Source organism: Euleptes europaea, chromosome 4 (assembly GCF_029931775.1).
Source record: "Euleptes europaea isolate rEulEur1 chromosome 4, rEulEur1.hap1, whole genome shotgun sequence".
Lineage (NCBI taxonomy): Eukaryota > Metazoa > Chordata > Lepidosauria > Squamata > Sphaerodactylidae > Euleptes > Euleptes europaea.
Genome location: NC_079315.1, coordinates 69983150 through 70002133, shown reverse-complemented (window position 1 = coordinate 70002133; position 18984 = coordinate 69983150). Strand labels below are relative to the sequence as shown.

The 18984-nt window shown below is 44.2% G+C and overlaps 1 protein-coding gene across 1 annotated transcript in view; it reads left to right on the top strand.

Annotated features, from left to right (window-relative positions):
* Nucleotides 1–15900, top strand: part of LVRN (laeverin) — a 43933-nt gene extending 28033 nt beyond the window's left edge. Inside the window, exons 14-20 of the mRNA XM_056848661.1 lie at nt 619–772; nt 1450–1544; nt 4931–5038; nt 5630–5800; nt 7258–7398; nt 11702–11777; nt 15741–15900. Coding sequence (XP_056704639.1) covers nt 619–772; nt 1450–1544; nt 4931–5038; nt 5630–5800; nt 7258–7398; nt 11702–11777; nt 15741–15887 — 892 coding nt within the window. The 3' untranslated portion in view covers nt 15888–15900. The remainder of the gene's footprint in view (nt 1–618; nt 773–1449; nt 1545–4930; nt 5039–5629; nt 5801–7257; nt 7399–11701; nt 11778–15740) is intronic.
* Nucleotides 15901–18984: the final 3084 nt, after the last annotated feature.

The window sequence follows — 18984 nt, the reverse complement described above, 5'->3', positions numbered from 1 at the left end:
CAGCCAGGTCAGTGAGGAGAGATAGATGTGATTTTACCTCACTGACCTGAAAGAAGACAAAATGAAAACCTTTCATCATAAATAGAAAGATGTGATTTTTAGAAAAGCCCCTGTTCAGGAATATGTCACCAGGGTTTGACCGTGAAGTCTCCAAAGTCTAAAATCTCCTTTCATTTTTCTCCTTTTGAGGATTTAAAATTACTTCCTTCAAATGTTAGGGTGCTTTTGACAAGAACTGGTATGAAATAAATTGTTAAATTTTAGAAATGCCAGTTTGTCAAAAACTTTGCATTTTTTGAAATAGCAAATAACAGTTTTTCCTCCTCCTTAATGGCTGTTCTTAATTTAATGCTTGGTTTTTAAATATGTGTCCTTCTGTTCATAAATTAACTTCCTTGCCAGTGCTGGCAAACTCACGTGCATAGCATTGTGTGCACTACTTTGAAAATGAAAACCTCCACGGTTGTAGATATGAGGGGAAAACCAGCCGTTCGCTTAGTGGATATTTTGAAGCTTTGTTGAAATGGAGTTCAGGAGCAGACTATTTACTATTGTTTATTACTGTACTTTTTTACTTTTCTCCATTTACATAGATAAAGCTTGATTTCTTTTAAATAGGTCTGGTCACACTGAAAATGACACTCCACTATATTTAACTAAATACCTTGAAAAAGAAGATGAAATCTTAGTTTGGAATATGGTGCTGAGAAAGCTAGAATTTACCAATTCAGTTAATATTTTGAGTGATTATGAACTATATCCAGTTTTAAAGGTACATACGTTCTTTTACTTAATAAAAATTACACCAGTTATATAAGTGGCAGTGCTATGAGCAGCTTCCAATGTTACATTGTCCTATTCAAGTTTCAAAAATGTGTGTAGAGCAGTGGCGGAAAGTGTGTGATGTCATATGAGAAAGTCAGATGTGAATGGACCTTACAAAGTTCCCAGGAAATGGACTCCATTCCAGGATTTTCATGTTCAATTTTAATTATCTGAGTTATTACAACAGGTTAAGTTTCTAGCAGTTTTCCAACAGTATCTGTATTAATATTTTCAGAATACAACTATGGAAAACAAGCTGAAGGACTACAAGGAATCATGGGGGAGGGGACATTGTGGAAAATTCTACCCCCCCAGCTGCTCCCTCCAAAATTCTCAAGCTTTCAGGGGCTTGTGCAGGCTGACATCTCCCCCTCCTTCCTTTTCTCCCCCTTTAACTCACTCTCAACATTCACAGGGCCATCATAAGCAGAGTTACACTTTTCTAAACCCACTGAATTCACTGGACTGCTCTGGAACATTTTCAGTTCTCACCAGGCCATTTTATTGAGAGGCTTCCTTCTTCTTCTTCTTCTGGTTATTTTAAAAATTATGTGTACCTGGGGAGCAAAATACATAAATGAAATTAATTTTAAAAAGTTGTTTCTCTTTTTTTTTACTCCAAAGAAATTCTTCTTAACACGAATTTTCCCAATATATCATCATTACGCAAATCTCCTTCGTCAGGGTTTTGAAGTGTTGGCAGTTGACTATTATACCAAGTAAGTGCTTATAGATTTTTTAAAAGTGGACCAGCATGTCAATCCTTAAACATACAAAATGGAAATATGCCTCACTGATGTCAGTGAGACTCACTTCCAGGCAGTATGTTTTGTATTGAAATGCATGTCTGAGGGATATTTATGTACCGTATATACTCATGTATAAGCCGACCCGCGTATAAGCCGAGGTGCCTAATTTTACCCCAAAAATGGGGAAAAATTAGGCACCCGTGTATAAGCCGAGGGTCGGCTTACACAATGCCCCTGCCCCAGGTCGCCCTCCCGCCCGGCCTCCCGGGCCCTTCAGACCCACCCCGACCCCAGTGCCACCCCCTCCCGGGCCCTCCACACCCACCCTGACCCCAGCGCCACCCTAGGGGGGAGGGAGAAGAGCCCCTGAACCCCTTACTCACTGGGAGGACGAGGCCCGCTGATCAGCTGGAGGTGGCGGCAGGGAAGGCACGCAGGCTGGAGGCGGCAGCGGGGCCCTGCCTGAGCGCAGGCAGGCCCTGCAGGCCTCTCACAGGCCGCAGAGAAGGCACGGGGGGGCGGCGGGGGGGGGGGGGCGGGGCCTGCCTGCACTCATGCAGGCCCTGCAGGCCTCTCCTGGCCGCAGAGAAGGCGCGGGGGGGGGCCCGCGGGGGGGGGCCGCGGGGGGGGCGGCGGGGCCTGCCTGCACTCAGGCAGGCCCTGCAGGCCTCTCCCAGGCCGCAGAGAAGGCGCGGGGGGGCGGCGGGGGGGGGCGGCGGGGCCTGCCTGCACTCAGGCAGGCCCTGCAGGCCTCTCCCAGGCCGCAGAGAAGGCGTGCGGGATGGCGGCGGCAGCGGTGGTAAGTTCCCCCTCCCTCTATCCCTCCTCCCTCCTCCCCCCTCCCCTCGCCTACCGTATTGACCCGCGTATAAGCCGAGTTGGCTTTTTTCAGCCCTTTTTTTGGGCTGAAAAACTCGGCTTATACGCGAGTATATACGGTATATGGAAAAAATACACATTTCAAGTTGAATATTGGTAAGAAAAATTATTTATTTATTACATTTTAAGGAGTTCAGGGTGGTATATATGAACATTATTCCTTTTTATCCTCCTGTCCAGTTGACTTATTTTAGGCTGAGACATAGTGATTGGTCTAACATCATGATGCACTGAGCTTCATGGTTGAATAGTCCCAGTGCAACATTATTTATTATACTATACTTACTCTCTAGTTCATCATACATGAAATACAATTTTTAAAGGGGAAAGTAGAAACAAGGTGGAAGTTTAATAATTGTAAAAAATTCCAAATAAACCACCATTATGATTGAAATTGTTTTATATAAGACCCTTTAAAATCCTGAGGTATAAATGGAGATGGAACTCTGTAATTGGATTAAACAGTACATTGCTATTCCTTTTTTTATATGCTGACTCTTGACAGCACTAGCTACTGATACTAGTGCCAGTTTTTCTGTGTCATTAACTTGATGCTAAAAAATGGGGATGCATAAGGACCCACAGTAAACTGTGAGGCACAGGGCTTCAGTGATGTTGGTTGGGGTTTCCTAGTAGTTCCAGAGTGGCAGCTGAAATTTTAATTGTAATTGTTGCTTGTTTTTAACTTTCAGTGGGGATTAACGCATGGGCAGAATGTTCTTGGTTCGCTCCTCCCTTATCTCACAATATTTTAATCTGAGACTGAATAGTCAAAAGCATGATGCTAGTCCATCCCACTATAAGTCCGAAGCAAGTAGCTGCTGGAGGCTCCCTGTGCGTTTGAGCCACCCATATAATGTGGGATAATAGAGGAGTGACCGCCGTGTCATTGCCCAAGGATTGGCTGAGGGGTTATCCAATCAAAGGCCGATTCTCCCCCTTTTTTTTCTTGGGACACCAGCGTTTCGGTATACCATCGTGACGGTGTGAAGCACCCCCCCTACAGGGCTGGTCGGGGGGGGGGGCGTCTGCCTGGCCTGGAGAGGGTCGGGGCTTGAGGCCCCTCTTCAGCCTCAGACCAGTCCGAGGGAGAGTCTGAGCTTTCCATTCCCTCAGAAGCTACCCGGGTGGCTCTATGCTCAGCCAGCCTGGGTCACAGCCTGCTTCCTCCCTGGCTATAGCTCTCCTCTGGCCTGTTATACTCTTCAGGCCAGAGAAGCTCCGCCCCTTCCACCCTCTGCCCTCCCCCCAGAAGTCCATAAAAGGAGCTCTCCTTCCCCGTCACGTCACTTCCCTTCCTAGCCAGCAGTGCAGCTTGCACCTGCCCCGCCCTTGCTCACCCGCAGCTCAGCTGTTTGTCGGGGCTGGGAGCTTGAACAAAAGGAGGTTAGTAGCTGGCTAGTCGTGTGATTACACGCACACCAGCGTTCCGGTAATGTAGCGAAATTAAAAAAAAGTAGCGGTTTAGCACCGAAAAGATCTCTAGAAACCAGGGATTGCTTAACCCGTGTTTTGTTTTGTTTTTTGCTTAATTCGCGCCTAAGGTGGGTTCGATGTGCAGCCCTTGGACGGTCATGAGTTTAGACCACAGGAATTCGCTACTCTTAAGGCACAAAGGCGAGACAAATTGGCCATGTGTTAAACCCCAGTGTCTGTGTAGGTGCAACCATAGTTTCCCCAGGTTGTAGACCTTTTTACCTATCAGTTTTTTTTAAGTGTCCAGATTTTTCTGTAAACCTGAGAGCTGCCATAGGTTTGTAGAAACCTATTCCCAAGCCCTGGATGGTTCTGTTGTCTGGCATTTTGAGATAAATGGTTGGGCCAACCATGGAAACTAAGATATATGATTGTCTGAGAAACCAATTAATCAAAGCACAATTATAAACCAGGGGTAGGCAACTCCTGGTATAAATGCTGAACAACGGCACAACAGATCATTTTATTCAGCATTCAGGGCTGAATCCCTGCCCAACAACGGCACAACAGATCATTTTATTCAGCATTCAGGGCTGAATCCCTGCCCAAAGGACTGTGGCAAACCCCATCGATGCTGGACGCCCATCTTGGACTCCACTCCCAATACAACCCTTCCCCCCACTTTGTTTACTGGCTTTTGTTTACTGGCACACTACATCTTCACTGGTACATGTTGTAGGGTTTGGGGCACTTAGACCAAAATGGTTGTTTTCCCTGTCATAGACAGAAGATTGGGAATCTATAAAATTGCAAAATAGAATCATAGCTTTGGAAATCAAAAGGCTATCTAGTCTAGCCGCATGCTGAAAGCAGCTCCATACATCACCTATTCTGTCTCATTTCTCAAACAGATTATGAAATCCAAACCAGAACAGGTGAATTGTATACTCAAAAAGCCTGAATTCAACAGTGTGTATGCACTGAGTGCTGAAATACAAAAATGTGTGATGTGTTTCTTTTTGTATGTTTGTATTCATTTTCGTTCTGGTTTTTGTTCCAAGACACGCTATAGAAAGCCTCTTTAGAACAGCATGTTCGCTTGGTTTCCGTGACTGTTTAGACCTAGCTTCTGAAATCTTCACCAAATGGATGGACAGCCCCAAGCATGAGTAAATATATTTTATATACATTGTATATAAAGTTATGGTTAATTATTTATTTGCTATATTATTTAGAACATTTTTAGGCCGCCTCTCCAAAGAACCTGCCTGAAGTGGCTTACAGAATAAAACATAATAAAAAACATAAACTATTATGAATTGTGAATTAAAACCTAGCATTATAAACTGAGCTACAGCATAAAAACATAAATTACTAAGCAGTTTAAAATAAATATAACCATTGTTAAGCTAAAAGAATGATCGTATTAATTCATATCACCTAGGGAATTGAAGAATATCACGTTGAGGTTTTACTATAGTTTCTTGTGACTGTTCTGCATGGATTTAGAGAATTCCCATTTAGATGGTCCTCTAAGTAAATTTCCATGACAGATCCGTGGTGGTGACTATATTGCTGTTGCCATTATTGTTCATTTAATAGAAATGTTAATCTACTATTTTGATATTTTTGCCACACTGCTGTCTTAACATTATTTTCTTCCCAACTGTGAGACATGTAAATCATTGTCCTTAAAACTGACCCTTGATATAATGTTGATAGCATTTTGATGACCCTTGATATCATGCTCTATTTTACAGGATTTCTTTTTGTATTAGCACAACCATTTGTTGCTATGGTATTCAAATGGGTAGTGACAAAGAATGGGACTTTGCATGGAAAATGTACAATAGTAATGATTCTGAAATAAATTACAAATATGAAATATTACCTGCCCTGACATGTACCCGTGAGCCGTGGATACTTCAAAGGTAAACATTATTAACTTACATTACCAGTATATTCAAAAAAATTATGACTTCCCAAATTAAGGAGAAAAGCAGGTAATCAGTGTACAGATCAATTCATACATTCAGTTTTTGTCTGGGCAGGAAGTTTTTAAACCCTTCATATTGTGATCCTGTAATAATTATTATTACTTGCTTGTTTACAAACAGGCGGATTTTGTCTGGATTTTTTGAACAGAATAAATTTATACTTCGTGATTGCATAATGAATTGACAACAGAGTGAACTGAAATGGCTAGCATGACATTATGCCATTGTAAAGAAAAATAATAACTACTGCTCCATGAACTTTCTGCTACTCTTGTTATACTTCTTTTCACAAAACAAAAACAAACCTGTGGGTGAACTGTAAAACAAGAAAAGGGCATGTTCTCTTGAGAATCAGGGTATCCTTTAGTGGATTCTGCTTTTGACTGGAATCCTTTAAGAAGGCAGTATGGCTGTATAAGACATTCTTCTTTGGATAACATCAGCTTGCATACTATTGGGAATTCTTCCTTTTGCTACACTACTTCAGACTTTTCTCCCTGATTATTCTTTGCCAGGATCCAATTGCATTTAACTACAATATAAAAGTTCAAGATGGATTCTTTCTGAATCATAAATAAATATTTGGTCATTGGAGCTTAACTAATAATTCTGATTGACACTTGGAGTTCTTGAACTAAAATTGAGTTAGCCCCACTGGAACAAAAATGAAATTAATTATGACTCTAGCTGGCATCTGATTGGAGTTTTATAAGGCCATCTTTTGATAACTGGAAATTCCATACACAGTCCTGGTGTCTGAGGACTCATACTTGGAGCTCAGCTTGCAGCTGCAAGTTCCCAGTGGGAAACTCAATCCTAATGGGACACAGATGCCAGATTCGAACTGGGACTATGGTGCAAGATGGGAGGGGTTTCTTCTTTCCCCTGTGCTGTTTCCCCTGGCTAACATGGGCCCGAGAGGGCATTGTTTCCCCATCAGGGGCATGTATGTGCAAGTATTCAGAGCACATACAGCACCCCAGTGGGGCAGTAATGCCTCCCAGGCCATTTCAGCTCTGGAAAATGCCTTGAGGCTAAAGCTCCTCCTTTCTGCCGCAATGGTCTGGTGCATTGGAACTGAGTTCCCACGGGACATTTGCAGCTACTGTGTGATTGCAATTCCTGATAGTGGCTAGATGGATAAGAAATGTGGAGAGTTTCAAAAATTAAAGATGAGGTTTTTAGAATTATGCAGAAGCTACCAAAATCAGCATTCAAAAACCAGATGTGTCAAAGCTTAGCCATGCAAAGTATGTATATTCCTGTACATGAAGGTTTTTACTGCATATTATGAAATGTGGCAAGATAGAAGGATATTTAACTCAGCAGTGTTTTATAGACTATATTTTCCTGTATTATGAATTTTATATATTAAATGCACTTCTCTACAGATACTTGCAGTATACGCTCAACGATTCAATAATTTCACCAGACCAGGTATCAGAAGTTATTGTTTCTGTGGCAGCAACTGAGGTCGGCCATCGGATAGCGTGGAATTTTTTAACAGAAAATTGGTTGGTTTTAAATGAAAGGTATGGGAAGCACCGAAGTAACTGTTCTTGCATTTTTAATCCTAATTCACAGGGGGGGAAACTTAATTTCTTAGCAAATGTTTTAGTTTACTATCAATTATCAACAGAAAAAAGATATAATTCAAAAAGCAGTGGTCATTGTTACCAGTTAGGAAAAATAAGCAGTATAAGAGGGGGACCTGCAAGGACTCATGGCGTGGAGCAATCCCATTTTCCTCTTCTTCGCTCTTTGTCTCCCCTGCCCCTCCCTCCACCTGTTTTGCCTGGTCTGGCCTGTCCCCACCCACATGCTTTGGCTCTCTATTCCCTCCTGCCTGCCTGAAATGGCAAGTGGGGGTGGGGTGGAGAAGCAATTAGGAGAAGACAAACTGGCTCCAGCTTCCCCTTTTCACCCATTCCTGGTGGCTACCACCATATTTTTACAGACTCTTTTGGTTTGCTATCTCCCAAAATGTGGCCTGAGTGCCATCTGTGTGTGAGGGAGAGGGAGAGGGGGAGAGAGAAAGAGAGGTTGAAAACGCTTGGCTGTTTTGTCTTGCGATTCTCCCAGGAATGTAGTGAATCTCTGTTTTGTAAACGCATGGTGGTCTCCCATCTGCAGGACCAACCCACATCCAGTGCGATGTTTCTCCTAGTTTTCCAGTTCCTGTGTTGTATCGAATTTAAAAAAAGAATAGCTGCAATTGCGATTGCTTCCTTGTGCGTTTCAGCATGCGGGTCGTCTCCCCTCCCTTCTGGCCCATTCCACTTTCCCCTCCCATTCCTCCCAGCCAGCGTGGGGGTGGGGGAAGCTCTCGCCTATTGCAAGCTGATACCTCCCAGCCCTGTTTCCAGTATCAGGTGAGGCAGAGTGCAAGAAGTAAGAAGTAAGCCGGCCCTTGCCTGTCGGGGTTAGGGTGTGTTTGTGTGCACGCTGCAGGGTTAACAGCACCTTCTCCCTGCCGCCTGACTCTTTTTGTTTGTCTCTTTCATGCATTCAATTTTTTGCCTCAGGATAGAAAAGTGTGAGACGTGAGAGGGACAAACCAATGACATCCTAGCTATGCATTAACGGCCATAGAGATGTCTGTACATGCACAAATATCACTATTAACTTGGAGGGATATACTTCAACATTCATTTTTCTGGAATTTTGGGGTTTCTGTTGGTTTGCTGCATCCTATATTGGTTATTAGATATGGGGATGTTTCCCAGTGATGATTTTTAATTCTGTTTTCCTTAATGCTAAAATAGGGGTGGTACAGAAATTCTGTGATCATATCTGCCAAGTTTTTACTTTAAAGCCGCTGAAACGCTTGATTTTGATTCAGATAGTGAAACCGAGGAAAGGGAATTTAAAACTTTTGCCCCTTGCTGTGTTCTTGATCTGAATTGTTTCCTGGTGCTGCTTTAAGTCCCTTGAAGAAAAAGAATAAAGACACAATGCAACTATTTTCTCCCACTGAGTTCGGAGTACATCTTCATCAGCGGGTTTTGTCATTCCTATGCTCAGGGAAGCAGGATCCAAAAACCTTTGCTTCCTGTCACATGTGCTAGGACCGCCCTCTGATATCCAGTTCTCTTCCTGCCTTAGAGGGAGAAGCAGCATTTGTGGTTAGCTCTGTAGCAAACCTTCTTTACTAGCCTTTGCACTTCAATAATTATTCCTGTCTAACTTTATTTCTGTGTTTTTTCTTATTTCTAATCTTGGTCTGTGTGCGCCCAGGAGCCTTTTCCTCTTTTATCTACTGTTTTCCCTCGTCTTTGCCTCTGTCTCCCCCTCCCCCCTCCTCCACATAAATCGGCTGGAGTTGCGGGCAATCCGGAAAGCCTTGATAGAGTTTCAGCCAAGAATTGAGAACAGTCACGTCCTGCTGAGAATGGACAATGTCTCAGCAAAAGCTTACATAAACAAGCAAGGCGGGTCTCATTCCTCCTCCCTTCACGCAGAAGCCATAACAATTCTGAATTGGGCAGAGGCTCACTTGGCACCCATCAGGGCAGAGCACATAAAAGGAGTACTAAATGAGCAGGCAGATTGGCTCAGCCGACAGCAGGTGGATGAGGGGGAGTGGTCCTTGAAGAGAGAGACCTTCCTTCAAATAACAAGAGAAATTCGGAAGACCCATCATGGACCTCTTTGCAACAGGCGAAAATCACCAGCTCCCAAGGTTCCTGTCAAGATTTATGCATCCAAGGGCAGAGGGAATAGACGCACTGTTGTCCCCGTGGCTATGGGGTCTCCTTTATGCATTTCCACCTCTACCAGTGATCTCCAAAGCTCTACGAAAAATCAGACAAGAGAGGGCCCTGGTCATCTTCATACCCCCTCGATGGCCCCGACAACCTTGGTTCGCGACACTGAGAGAGCTGTCAATCCAGGAGCCATGGTCCCTACTTCCAGTCCAGGACCTTCTCCAACAGGGCCCCTTAGTACACCCAGATCCAGCCTGGTTAAAGCTGACCGCCTGGCTCTTGAAAGGTCAAGGTTGCTAGAGACGGGCTATACCTCAGAGGTCGTCGACACCATGTTGGAAGCCAGGAAACAATCCACCAGGCGCATATATGATTTTTTCTGGAAGGCCTTCGCTAGATGGTGCGGGAGAAAACATACTGATCCAGTGACCATTTCCACTGGCAACTTGCTTGACTTTCTCCAGGAGGGATTAGCTCAAGGGCTGAAGGCATCTACTCTCAAACGACAGGTGACGGCGATCGCGACGGTTGTTCCCCAACTGGATGGCTACCCAACGTCAAGGCATCCCCACATAGTCACTTCCTTGAAAGGAACCTTGGCCATCTCTCTGACAATTCATAGATTTCCGACTTGGAGACTTCACGTGGTACTCCAGGCTCTGACTCGACACCCATTTGAACCCTTAAGGGAGGCTTCCCTGGGTCACCTTAGGATGAAAGTTTTCTTCCTCACGGCTGTTACATCAGCTAGAAGGGTGTTGGAACTGGCAACTTTGTCATCTAGAAAAAGCCTCTGTGTCTTCCACGCGGATAAAGTAGTACTACGTCCAGATCCGGCCTTTTGCCCTCAGGTAAATTCTAAGTTCCATAGACAACAGGAACTCCATCTTCCATCCTTTTGCCCTCACCCTTCTTATCCAAAGGAGAATAACTGGCACACTCTGGACATCAAAAGAGCTTTACGCGTCTTTTTGAGAAGGACGGAACCTTTCCAGCACTCGGAGTCTTTATTCGTTTCTATTTCATCACCCAATAAAGGTTGCAGAATGTCAAAGGCAGCTATCAGCAAGTGCATCAAACAGTGTATCCAGCTGTGCTATCAACTTAGCAACATACCAGTGCCGTTAGGAATTACCGCTCACTCAGTCCGCAGCGCCGCTACTTCAGCAGCATTTGATGGCCATGCATCCGTGGAAGAAATCTGTAAGGCTGCGACCTGGTCGAGCCCTTCTACGTTCATAAGACACTACAAGATTCTTCATCCGACGCGGCATTCGGCAGGAGAGTCCTCCAGAATGTTGTATCAAATGATCAATGAAGACTCCCTCCCAGTGAACGTCAGCTTTTGAAGATCCCACTGATGAAGATGTACTCCGAACTCAGTGGAAGAACGGAACCTTGGCTTACCTGTGAAGGTTCCTTCTACACTGAGGGAGGAGTACATCTTGCCTGCCCAGGGTGAAGAATGGATCAAGGTGAAGAATGTCAAGTGTCCAGATAAAGCTGAATTTAAAAAAAAAATTAAAATGGGAAAACAATACGTTATATATAGGAATAATAAATAAGGGGAATTAGAATAAAGTATTTTCATGTTGTACTTGTTACTAATTCTTGGTTTTAAGCTGTGTTTTTTGCAGTGGCTGCTCCTTGTTCTTTTGGGTGCACATCTGTCTTTCTGTTTTTAAAAATTATGCTAGGGAAGTCCTCAAACTGGATGGTCCTAGCACATGTGACAGGAAGCAAAGGTTTTTTGGATCCTGCCTCCCTGAGCATAGGAACGACAAAACCCGCTGATGAAGATGTACTCCTCCCTCAGTGTAGAAGGAACCTTCACAGGTAAGCCAAGGTTCTGTTTTCTTAGGATGGCTAATAGTAGCTTGGGTGCATAGATTTGGATTAAGAAAGCAGGACATGAGAAAAGATTGATCTCTATTCCCCCCTTTAAGCCAAACAAAATCTGAGGGCCCTGAGAGCTAGTCACAGATCTCTGGAATCATCTCTGTTTTGGCCTACAGTGTATTTATGTATATTTTATCTCTTTCTTGTATCAATCATGGTGGCCTATATTTATCATCTAATCAAAGTGTTTTCTCGTATCTATGAATGCTCATAATAATTTTTGTTACAGGCATGGGAATGAACTATTGCTTAATTTCTTAGAAACGACACAACATTTTATAACTACAGACTTACAGATCCAAATGGTAAGTAAGTTAATGGAAACAGAATAACCAGTATCTTAGAATGGCTGCCCATAAATGTGAAGAACTTGGGGAAAATCTAGGTGTGTGTGTTCTGAAATTAATTTAATATTTAACTGGATGTTGTTATGCCCATCAGTAAGGCACATACAGACAAGAATTTCTGTATTCTTGAGAACCTTCCCAAGTATGAAAAAGTGTTAATTGTTAAACTAAAGAAAAATAAAAAAATCAGACAATATAGAGGCTTTGTGGGGTGGGGGGAGATTCTGAGGCAACTGTCTTCTGAACTGAAAAATGTTCAGTCCTTCACTCTGGCCTCTCTCATATGGATTCTTTAAACCCAAGCTGCCCACCATCAAATAAAAAGGGGGACACAAGCTTTAATTAAAGGATTGTTAACATGTAAGCTATGTGCTCCGTAAAGGTATCTTATTTGGGAACCTGCTAGTCAGGCAGCGCAATCCGGGGAAGGGGGAGCTATGCCACAGGCAATAACTCAACAGGGATGCTCTCCCAACCCCCGTGGAACTGCTGTATGCAGCTCCATGGGACTGTGCCAATGTTTTTTCTGGCGTACGTTTGTGTTGGCAAATGTGGGCACAACCCCTTTGGCTTGAACCCCTGCGCTGGAGGTGTGGTGCCGCTGCACTACCGTGACGCTCCCTGGTGCCATTGTAAGTGCCCACAAGGGGCATTTATGCTGGCATCGGGGTCACGCCTCCTCACCCCTTTCAGCTCCCCCCTTGTGGATTGCGCTGTTAGACTGTAATTATTTATGAGGTAAGTAGAAATTACTTTTTCATAGATATCTGAGTAGACAGACAAGACGCAGATGTAGATGAACCACAAAGGTTTATTTAACAGAAAATAAAGTATTTAATAGGGTAAGGATATTGTGTGAAAATGTTTCAGTATTATAAAGTGAACTGCTTGTCCACTGTTACAAGTTTCCCCAGTAAGAGTAACTGCTTCGCAACTGAACCTCTGTTAATGTAAATAAACCCTGAGGGAAGATTTTATTTCCCTTTCTCCTGACAGGTTACCTCAGCAGGTTCAAGGCTGGTCTTTTACCACACAGAGCTTTTATTCACAGAACCTGTATGTGTAAGATAGGCCCTTGACAGGATGCTTATTTGTTTCACTGAAACAAGCTTTCCTCCCCACGCTGACCCCAAACCCTGACTAAGGGCCCATTCCTGAAAATTGGGCCCAAAGCCCTTAGGAGGCCGACTACGGCCTCTGCCGGCGCAGGGGCCCACACCGACGGCGCCCAGAAGGCGCACGCTGGCATTAGTGGCCCCAGCTGTTCTGGCCGGGTAGGCAGGCAGGGCTGCAGTTGCAGCACGGAGCGGCTAGAGCAGAGGAGGGGCGTGGCAGAACGCTGAGGGGAGAACACTGAAGCTGAGCTTCTGCAGCCAGCGGCTGCACCGAGCAGGAAGGTTAGCAAGGAAGCACAGGTCAAGTCCAGTCCAGAAGTCAAGCCGGTAAAGTCACTTATCTGAGGCTAGGCAGAGCACGTCTGGTAGGCAGTCCTTGGTCAAGGTCACAGGCAAGGCAATCGGTGGGTCCAAAGTCAGTCTGAAGTCCAAGACAGTTGAGGCAATTCGGGAGTGGAGCTTGGCTGACGCCGGAGGTCAGAAAGTTGCTTCCACAAACAGCGTACTCCCTTCTGTTCCTTAAATCAGGTCGGTTCCCAGAACAAGGCTTAATCACTGTCTTTGTCGTCCGCAGCTGTTAATTTACGCCTCGCTTGAAGGCGCTCTGACTTGCATCACTCGCTCATTAGCTGCCTAATCTTTCTTTGTCCTCCCGGAGAGCATTCCTCTGCTTGCTGGCCTCCCGAGGGGCCCTGCAACCCTTCTGTCTGCTTTGTTGTTTCCATTGGCTCTTCCTCGTCATCTGATATTTCAGGAGGTTCTGCTGCTGCAGCCTCTGGAGGGGCTGCTAATTGTTCCGATTCTTCCTCAGACGTGCCAGAGCCTGGGGCTATGACACCAGCGCTAGTGTGCAGGGCCGGGCTCCGCTCCCCAGCCACTGGCACAGGCCATGGTGGTGAGCCAGGAGGTGTTCCGGCGTTCCCGGGGCATAACGGTGCCAGCCGCGGGGTGGGGCCGACATTAGTCGGCCTTCCTAGCACTTTCGGCTCGGGAACGCCACTTTTTATTTTGCAAAGATACGCCAGCTTTTAGCTGGTGTGTTTTTGGCGCCAGGCAGCTGTGCCGAAACCTCTTTAGGAGGCAACGCCGCCAGTTTGCCTCCTAAGTCTGGCATGGGCATTCCTTTCAGAAATGTGCTGTAAAACACCAAATAATAGCCCAGCTAAGCTAACATTCTTATCCAGAGTCACCAGAATTCCCTGTCCGAGAAAAGAACTTTTTCCCTCCTCTGTTAAGCTGAGGCTCAGTCACCCCCTCACCTCCAGTGGAGTTCCATAGGTTCTGATTGACTGACAGTCACCTGGATTTTCGTAAGGCCAAAATCACGATTGGTTCACAGCCCTGGAGGAGAGGTGGGACACTGGGGGATGATCAGCACAACCCACTTCACCTTTCAAAAGTACTCTGATGAGAATGGAACATTGTCATGCCACAGAGTGCTGAGAACAGGTGAGAATCAGTTAATGTCTGGAGTTGTGGGGATTTGAACTGGCTTGCTTGAGACTGGGGGTGCTGCTGTCCCATGTGGCAAGCCATGCAAGCTGCTGAGTGAGCTGCTTCCAGGGTCTCTAGGAAGCTCTGGGCTTCAGGGAAGACTTCTTCCATGAACTCCTTGGGTCAGGCTTCTCCTGTTGGCTCACTGGATTAGGAAGCAGCTAAAAAGCCTCAGGAAGCAGTTCTGTTCAGCAATCCTCATTGCTTGTCCCCGTGCTCAGTTTTTTCTTTCTACTTTCTGACCTTGGCTCTTGACACATGGTTTCGTGAAGTCTTGGCTTCTGACCTCCTGGTCAGACCTCCAGTTTTCTTAGAAACTGGCTTTTGGCTCTTGATTCAAGTCTGTCGGCTTTTACCCTTTACTCCGTTTGGGACTCCTGATTCCTAGTCTTGGGCTCTGTTTCACTGGGGCCCATAACCCTGGTACTTCAAAAGAAAAAAAAAGTGGTGGTAGTGGATCATCTCAATCAGACCTTTATTGTTTGTTGAATCCTGGAAAGGAAGGGCCAAGCTGTCCCATATTCTGAACGTCTAATTCCACCTAGTCTGGGATGCTGTAAACTGTTATGGCATTTGTATGCTACTTTTCTCCCTTAAAGGACCCAAATCAGCCCACAGACATACCAAAATGCAAATCACCAAGTTAAATAACACATTGAAACAAAACAAGCAGATCCTGGAAGGGTCCTGTTGGACAGGGCTGCTTCACACCAGGCCTGAAGCTGCAAGGCACGGGCCAAGGGCCAAGAGTCCTTGGCTGTTGCTCAAGGGCACTTGCCTCTGGCACCACCCAGGTTCTGAGTACCTGCTAGGAGAGGAAAACAAACCTAGATCAGATGCAACTCTGCTGCCAGCTCTGACAATTTTGAAACTAAAGGAAATGGATCTCGTGATTTGTAATCAAAACAATAACTGTTTCTGACTCCAGAAAAGATTCCTGCTGTTGAGAGACCCATGTGGAGTAATAGGTACATGGGTTGGTAGGCAGTGAGGAAGGGAAAGGGGACGAAATCATCCTTCCTGCACCTTCTGTCAGCACAATCAGATTGCCAGATCCAACCCAGAGTCTACGGGAGAAGGGATTACTTGCAATTGAAGTCATAATTTGGTATGGAGAAAAATCATCTGAATTTATGGCATCTGGTATTGAGTGATTCCTCAGTGTTGTCCTTCTGTGAAGAACAAGAATATAGGATTTGGAGGTAGCCAATAAGTGTGCAGGATATTAATTACAACTGCAGGGGGGAAATGTGGCAGAGCAAAAGTGATAACGCAGCTTTGAATAACTTACTGTATTTATTATTCATTTTAGGTCCAGGTTTTTCTTAACAATACACTTACAGAAGAAGAAAGAATAGCTCCCAATGACATACTGCTGACAGCAAAATCTAAAAATAAAGAAAGGAAAAAAGCAATAGCCGAAACCATCACATGGCTACAGAAAAATATAGATGGCTAAAACTTTAGAATTGTTCCAAATGTATATTTCCCCCCAGTATATGGGTTGCTGGATTCTAACACTTAAAAAGTAACACGTTATTGTATAAGCAGAAATGCCAATTCATGTTTCTAATGAAGGAGGCCTTGTGATATGATGCCTATGAGTGCAAATCAGATCACTCTGGTTGCAAATGGAAGAATCAGATTGATACCCAGGACATTGCCATGAAAGAAGATATTACATCTCAGCAAAATGCTTGCTTTGTGAGAATGCTCTTTTAAGAACTGGGCCTAAAGAGAAGCAAAAAGAACATCTCGGCACTGTACCGGTTGAGCTGAGTGAATCAAACTTTAGTGCTTGCAATCCATGAACAGAAAGCAGAAGAAACAAATGTACTCTCTTTTCTGTGGCTGATTTGCTGTGTGTGTGGCTATGGGGCTAAATATTCATTTTTTAAAATTCAACCTTTTAACTTATGAAATGGAGATGATGGTGGTAATATCTAAATCACATACACTGTGAGTCTATACCACATGACTTTTTCTTCCAATATGACCAAGCAGTGTCCTGAAGAAGGACAGTGCTCGTTCTTTTACACTACAGTATTCTACATCTGATCTCTTTAAATCACTTTTGGGGGGGAATCTCTATAGATTACTAGTGCTCTGAGTCTGTTGTTAAGCCTGTTAAACAGGTAAAAAGTGAGAAGACCATTAGTGTTACAGCAAGGTCATTTGCTTATGAAATATGGATGTATTTATTTGCATATAAGAAAGTGAAATTGCACTGATAAAGCCTTTGTAGTCTAATTTAACAGGTTGTTGGGAAACAACAAAACTTGCAATGGAGAAAAATACACATGGAATTGTAATGCAGTACAATTATAAGCAAGGGAAATTCTGTAGATACCTGGTGTGACATATATATGGGAAACCAGAGTCCCCTCTGTGTTATCGCAGGTTCCCTTTCCATCGCTACTAAGGCATGAAGGAAACCTTTTAGGCAGAAGTTTACAAACTTCTTTAACACAGGACAGTTAAAGTAGCTACAGTAAGCTCCTTATCTTCTTGAGGATGGATATTGCAAGCTAGAGGTCAGAAAAAGATGGTGTATGTTGATTTTGTTACCTATTGCCCTTTAGCACAAGTTACAGCAAATGTGCGATACTTGAGATTCCTGATTCTTAAAGGTTTCCAGTTAATTTGGGGAGGTGAGGGCTGAGGAAAGGTTGATTTCGCACCATCACCCCAAGTGAAATATATTGCTGTTATTCAGTGCCTGACTTTCAGTTCTCTGGCTACTTTGTTGGCAGCCTTTTGTTCAAAACCACTTTCTCTTACACAGGTTGTATGTGACCACTTTTCCTTTCTTGTGTTTATAAAATGTTCTCTTTTAAATTAACAAGTGTTCTGTAATTGAAAAAGCCACAATGTGTAAATATTTGTAATTGAAATTGCCAAAATGTGTAAATGTTTTCCAAAGTAATTTAGATAAGAAAATATATTTTGAATATATTTTCTGATTTTCCTCTATGATTCTCCTTAGTAATGGTGGTGTTGGGCATTTAAATAGCATTGTGTTGTTCTGCCCCATTCTTGAGCAAATGGAAATTTAGGACAACCTTTACATGGTCAGTTTTATTTTGGAAGATAGAGCACAGTACTTCTGATGTCTTTGCAAGATTCTTGTTTTATATATAAACAGAGAGAGATGTGAATTCAGCCAGACGGTGCAGGACCCAAGTATGTGGGTGAGTGTTAGAATCATAGAGTTGGAAGGGACCACCAGGGTAATCTAGTCCAACCCCCTGCACAATGCAGGAAATTTATAACTACCTCCCCCCCCCCCAAACCCCCAGTGACCCCTACTTGGCCAAGAAGATGGCCAAGATGCCTTCCCTCTCATCATCTGCCTAAGGTTATAGAATCAGTATTGCTGACAGATGGCCATCTAACCTCTTCTTTAAAACCTCAAGGGAAGAAGAGCTTACCACCTCCCAAGGAAGCCTGTTTCACTGAGGAACCGCTCTGTTAGAAAATTCTTCCTAATGTCTAGATGGAAACTCTTGATTTAATTTCAGCCTGTGGTTTCTGGTATGAACTTCTGGGGCAACAGAAAAGAACTCGGCACCATCCTCCATATGACAGCCATACGACTCTGTAGTATTTATTCTAATTTCGACTAACTAAGCCAAACCTCAGGAATTATCTCTGTACTATAAACTATCGCAATCTGTATTTAATTAATAAACATTCTTTGTGCATTACTAGGGATTCAGCAAACCACCAGTGTGTCTAATCAAAGTCAAGGTGACCACAGAATGGCCTGAGTCAACTTTTAATTGTCATCTCATTGTTTACATTCATCTTTGTACCCTCTTATTCTCTTTTCATCAAGCCTACACACACAACACATCCCTTTGTCAAGTGTTCCGTTCTTGTTGTTTTCACAGATAGACAGGCCCAGAACCGAGCCCTGTGGTGCCCCACTGGACACCTCCCTCCCGTCAGATGAAATGCCATTGACAACTACTCTTTGTGGGCGGTTCTCCAACCAGTTCCCTATCCACCTAACTCCTAGAGTCTAGTCTGTAGTGCTCCAGTTTACCCCTCAGAACATCATTGGGATGTTGTGGCTCTGTTGTGGCGTCAGTTGTGGCTCTGAAGAAAGGAAAAAAGGAAAGAAAAAAAACAAACAGAAAAGTAAGGGGGAATAGCTGCTCATGTGGTGACCTGAGGATAGGCTCCTGTTGGGGCCAGTTACCAGCCTACATAAGAGCTCCAGGCAAGGTTCTTATGGGGGGGGGGCAAACACTGCTCCTCTATAAGGCTGAAGAGGAGGCAAGAAGGCCCAAACTGACTGGTACTCAAAAATCAGGGTGGGGGTGGGGGGTTCATGGCTCCAGCAAGGGGCTGAAAGCAAGCTCTTTCCTTAAGAAATGGGATATGGGGTGTAATGCAGAGGAAGGAACTGCCAGGCAGCTTCCATGTGTGGTTCCTCGTCTGTCAAAGACACTGCTACCATTGACACCATAAATGGGTTTCTCATAAAGCTAGTTTGCACCAAGGGTTGCCTGGTTAGACCGAAAGTTTTCATATATATAGTGGGATATGTT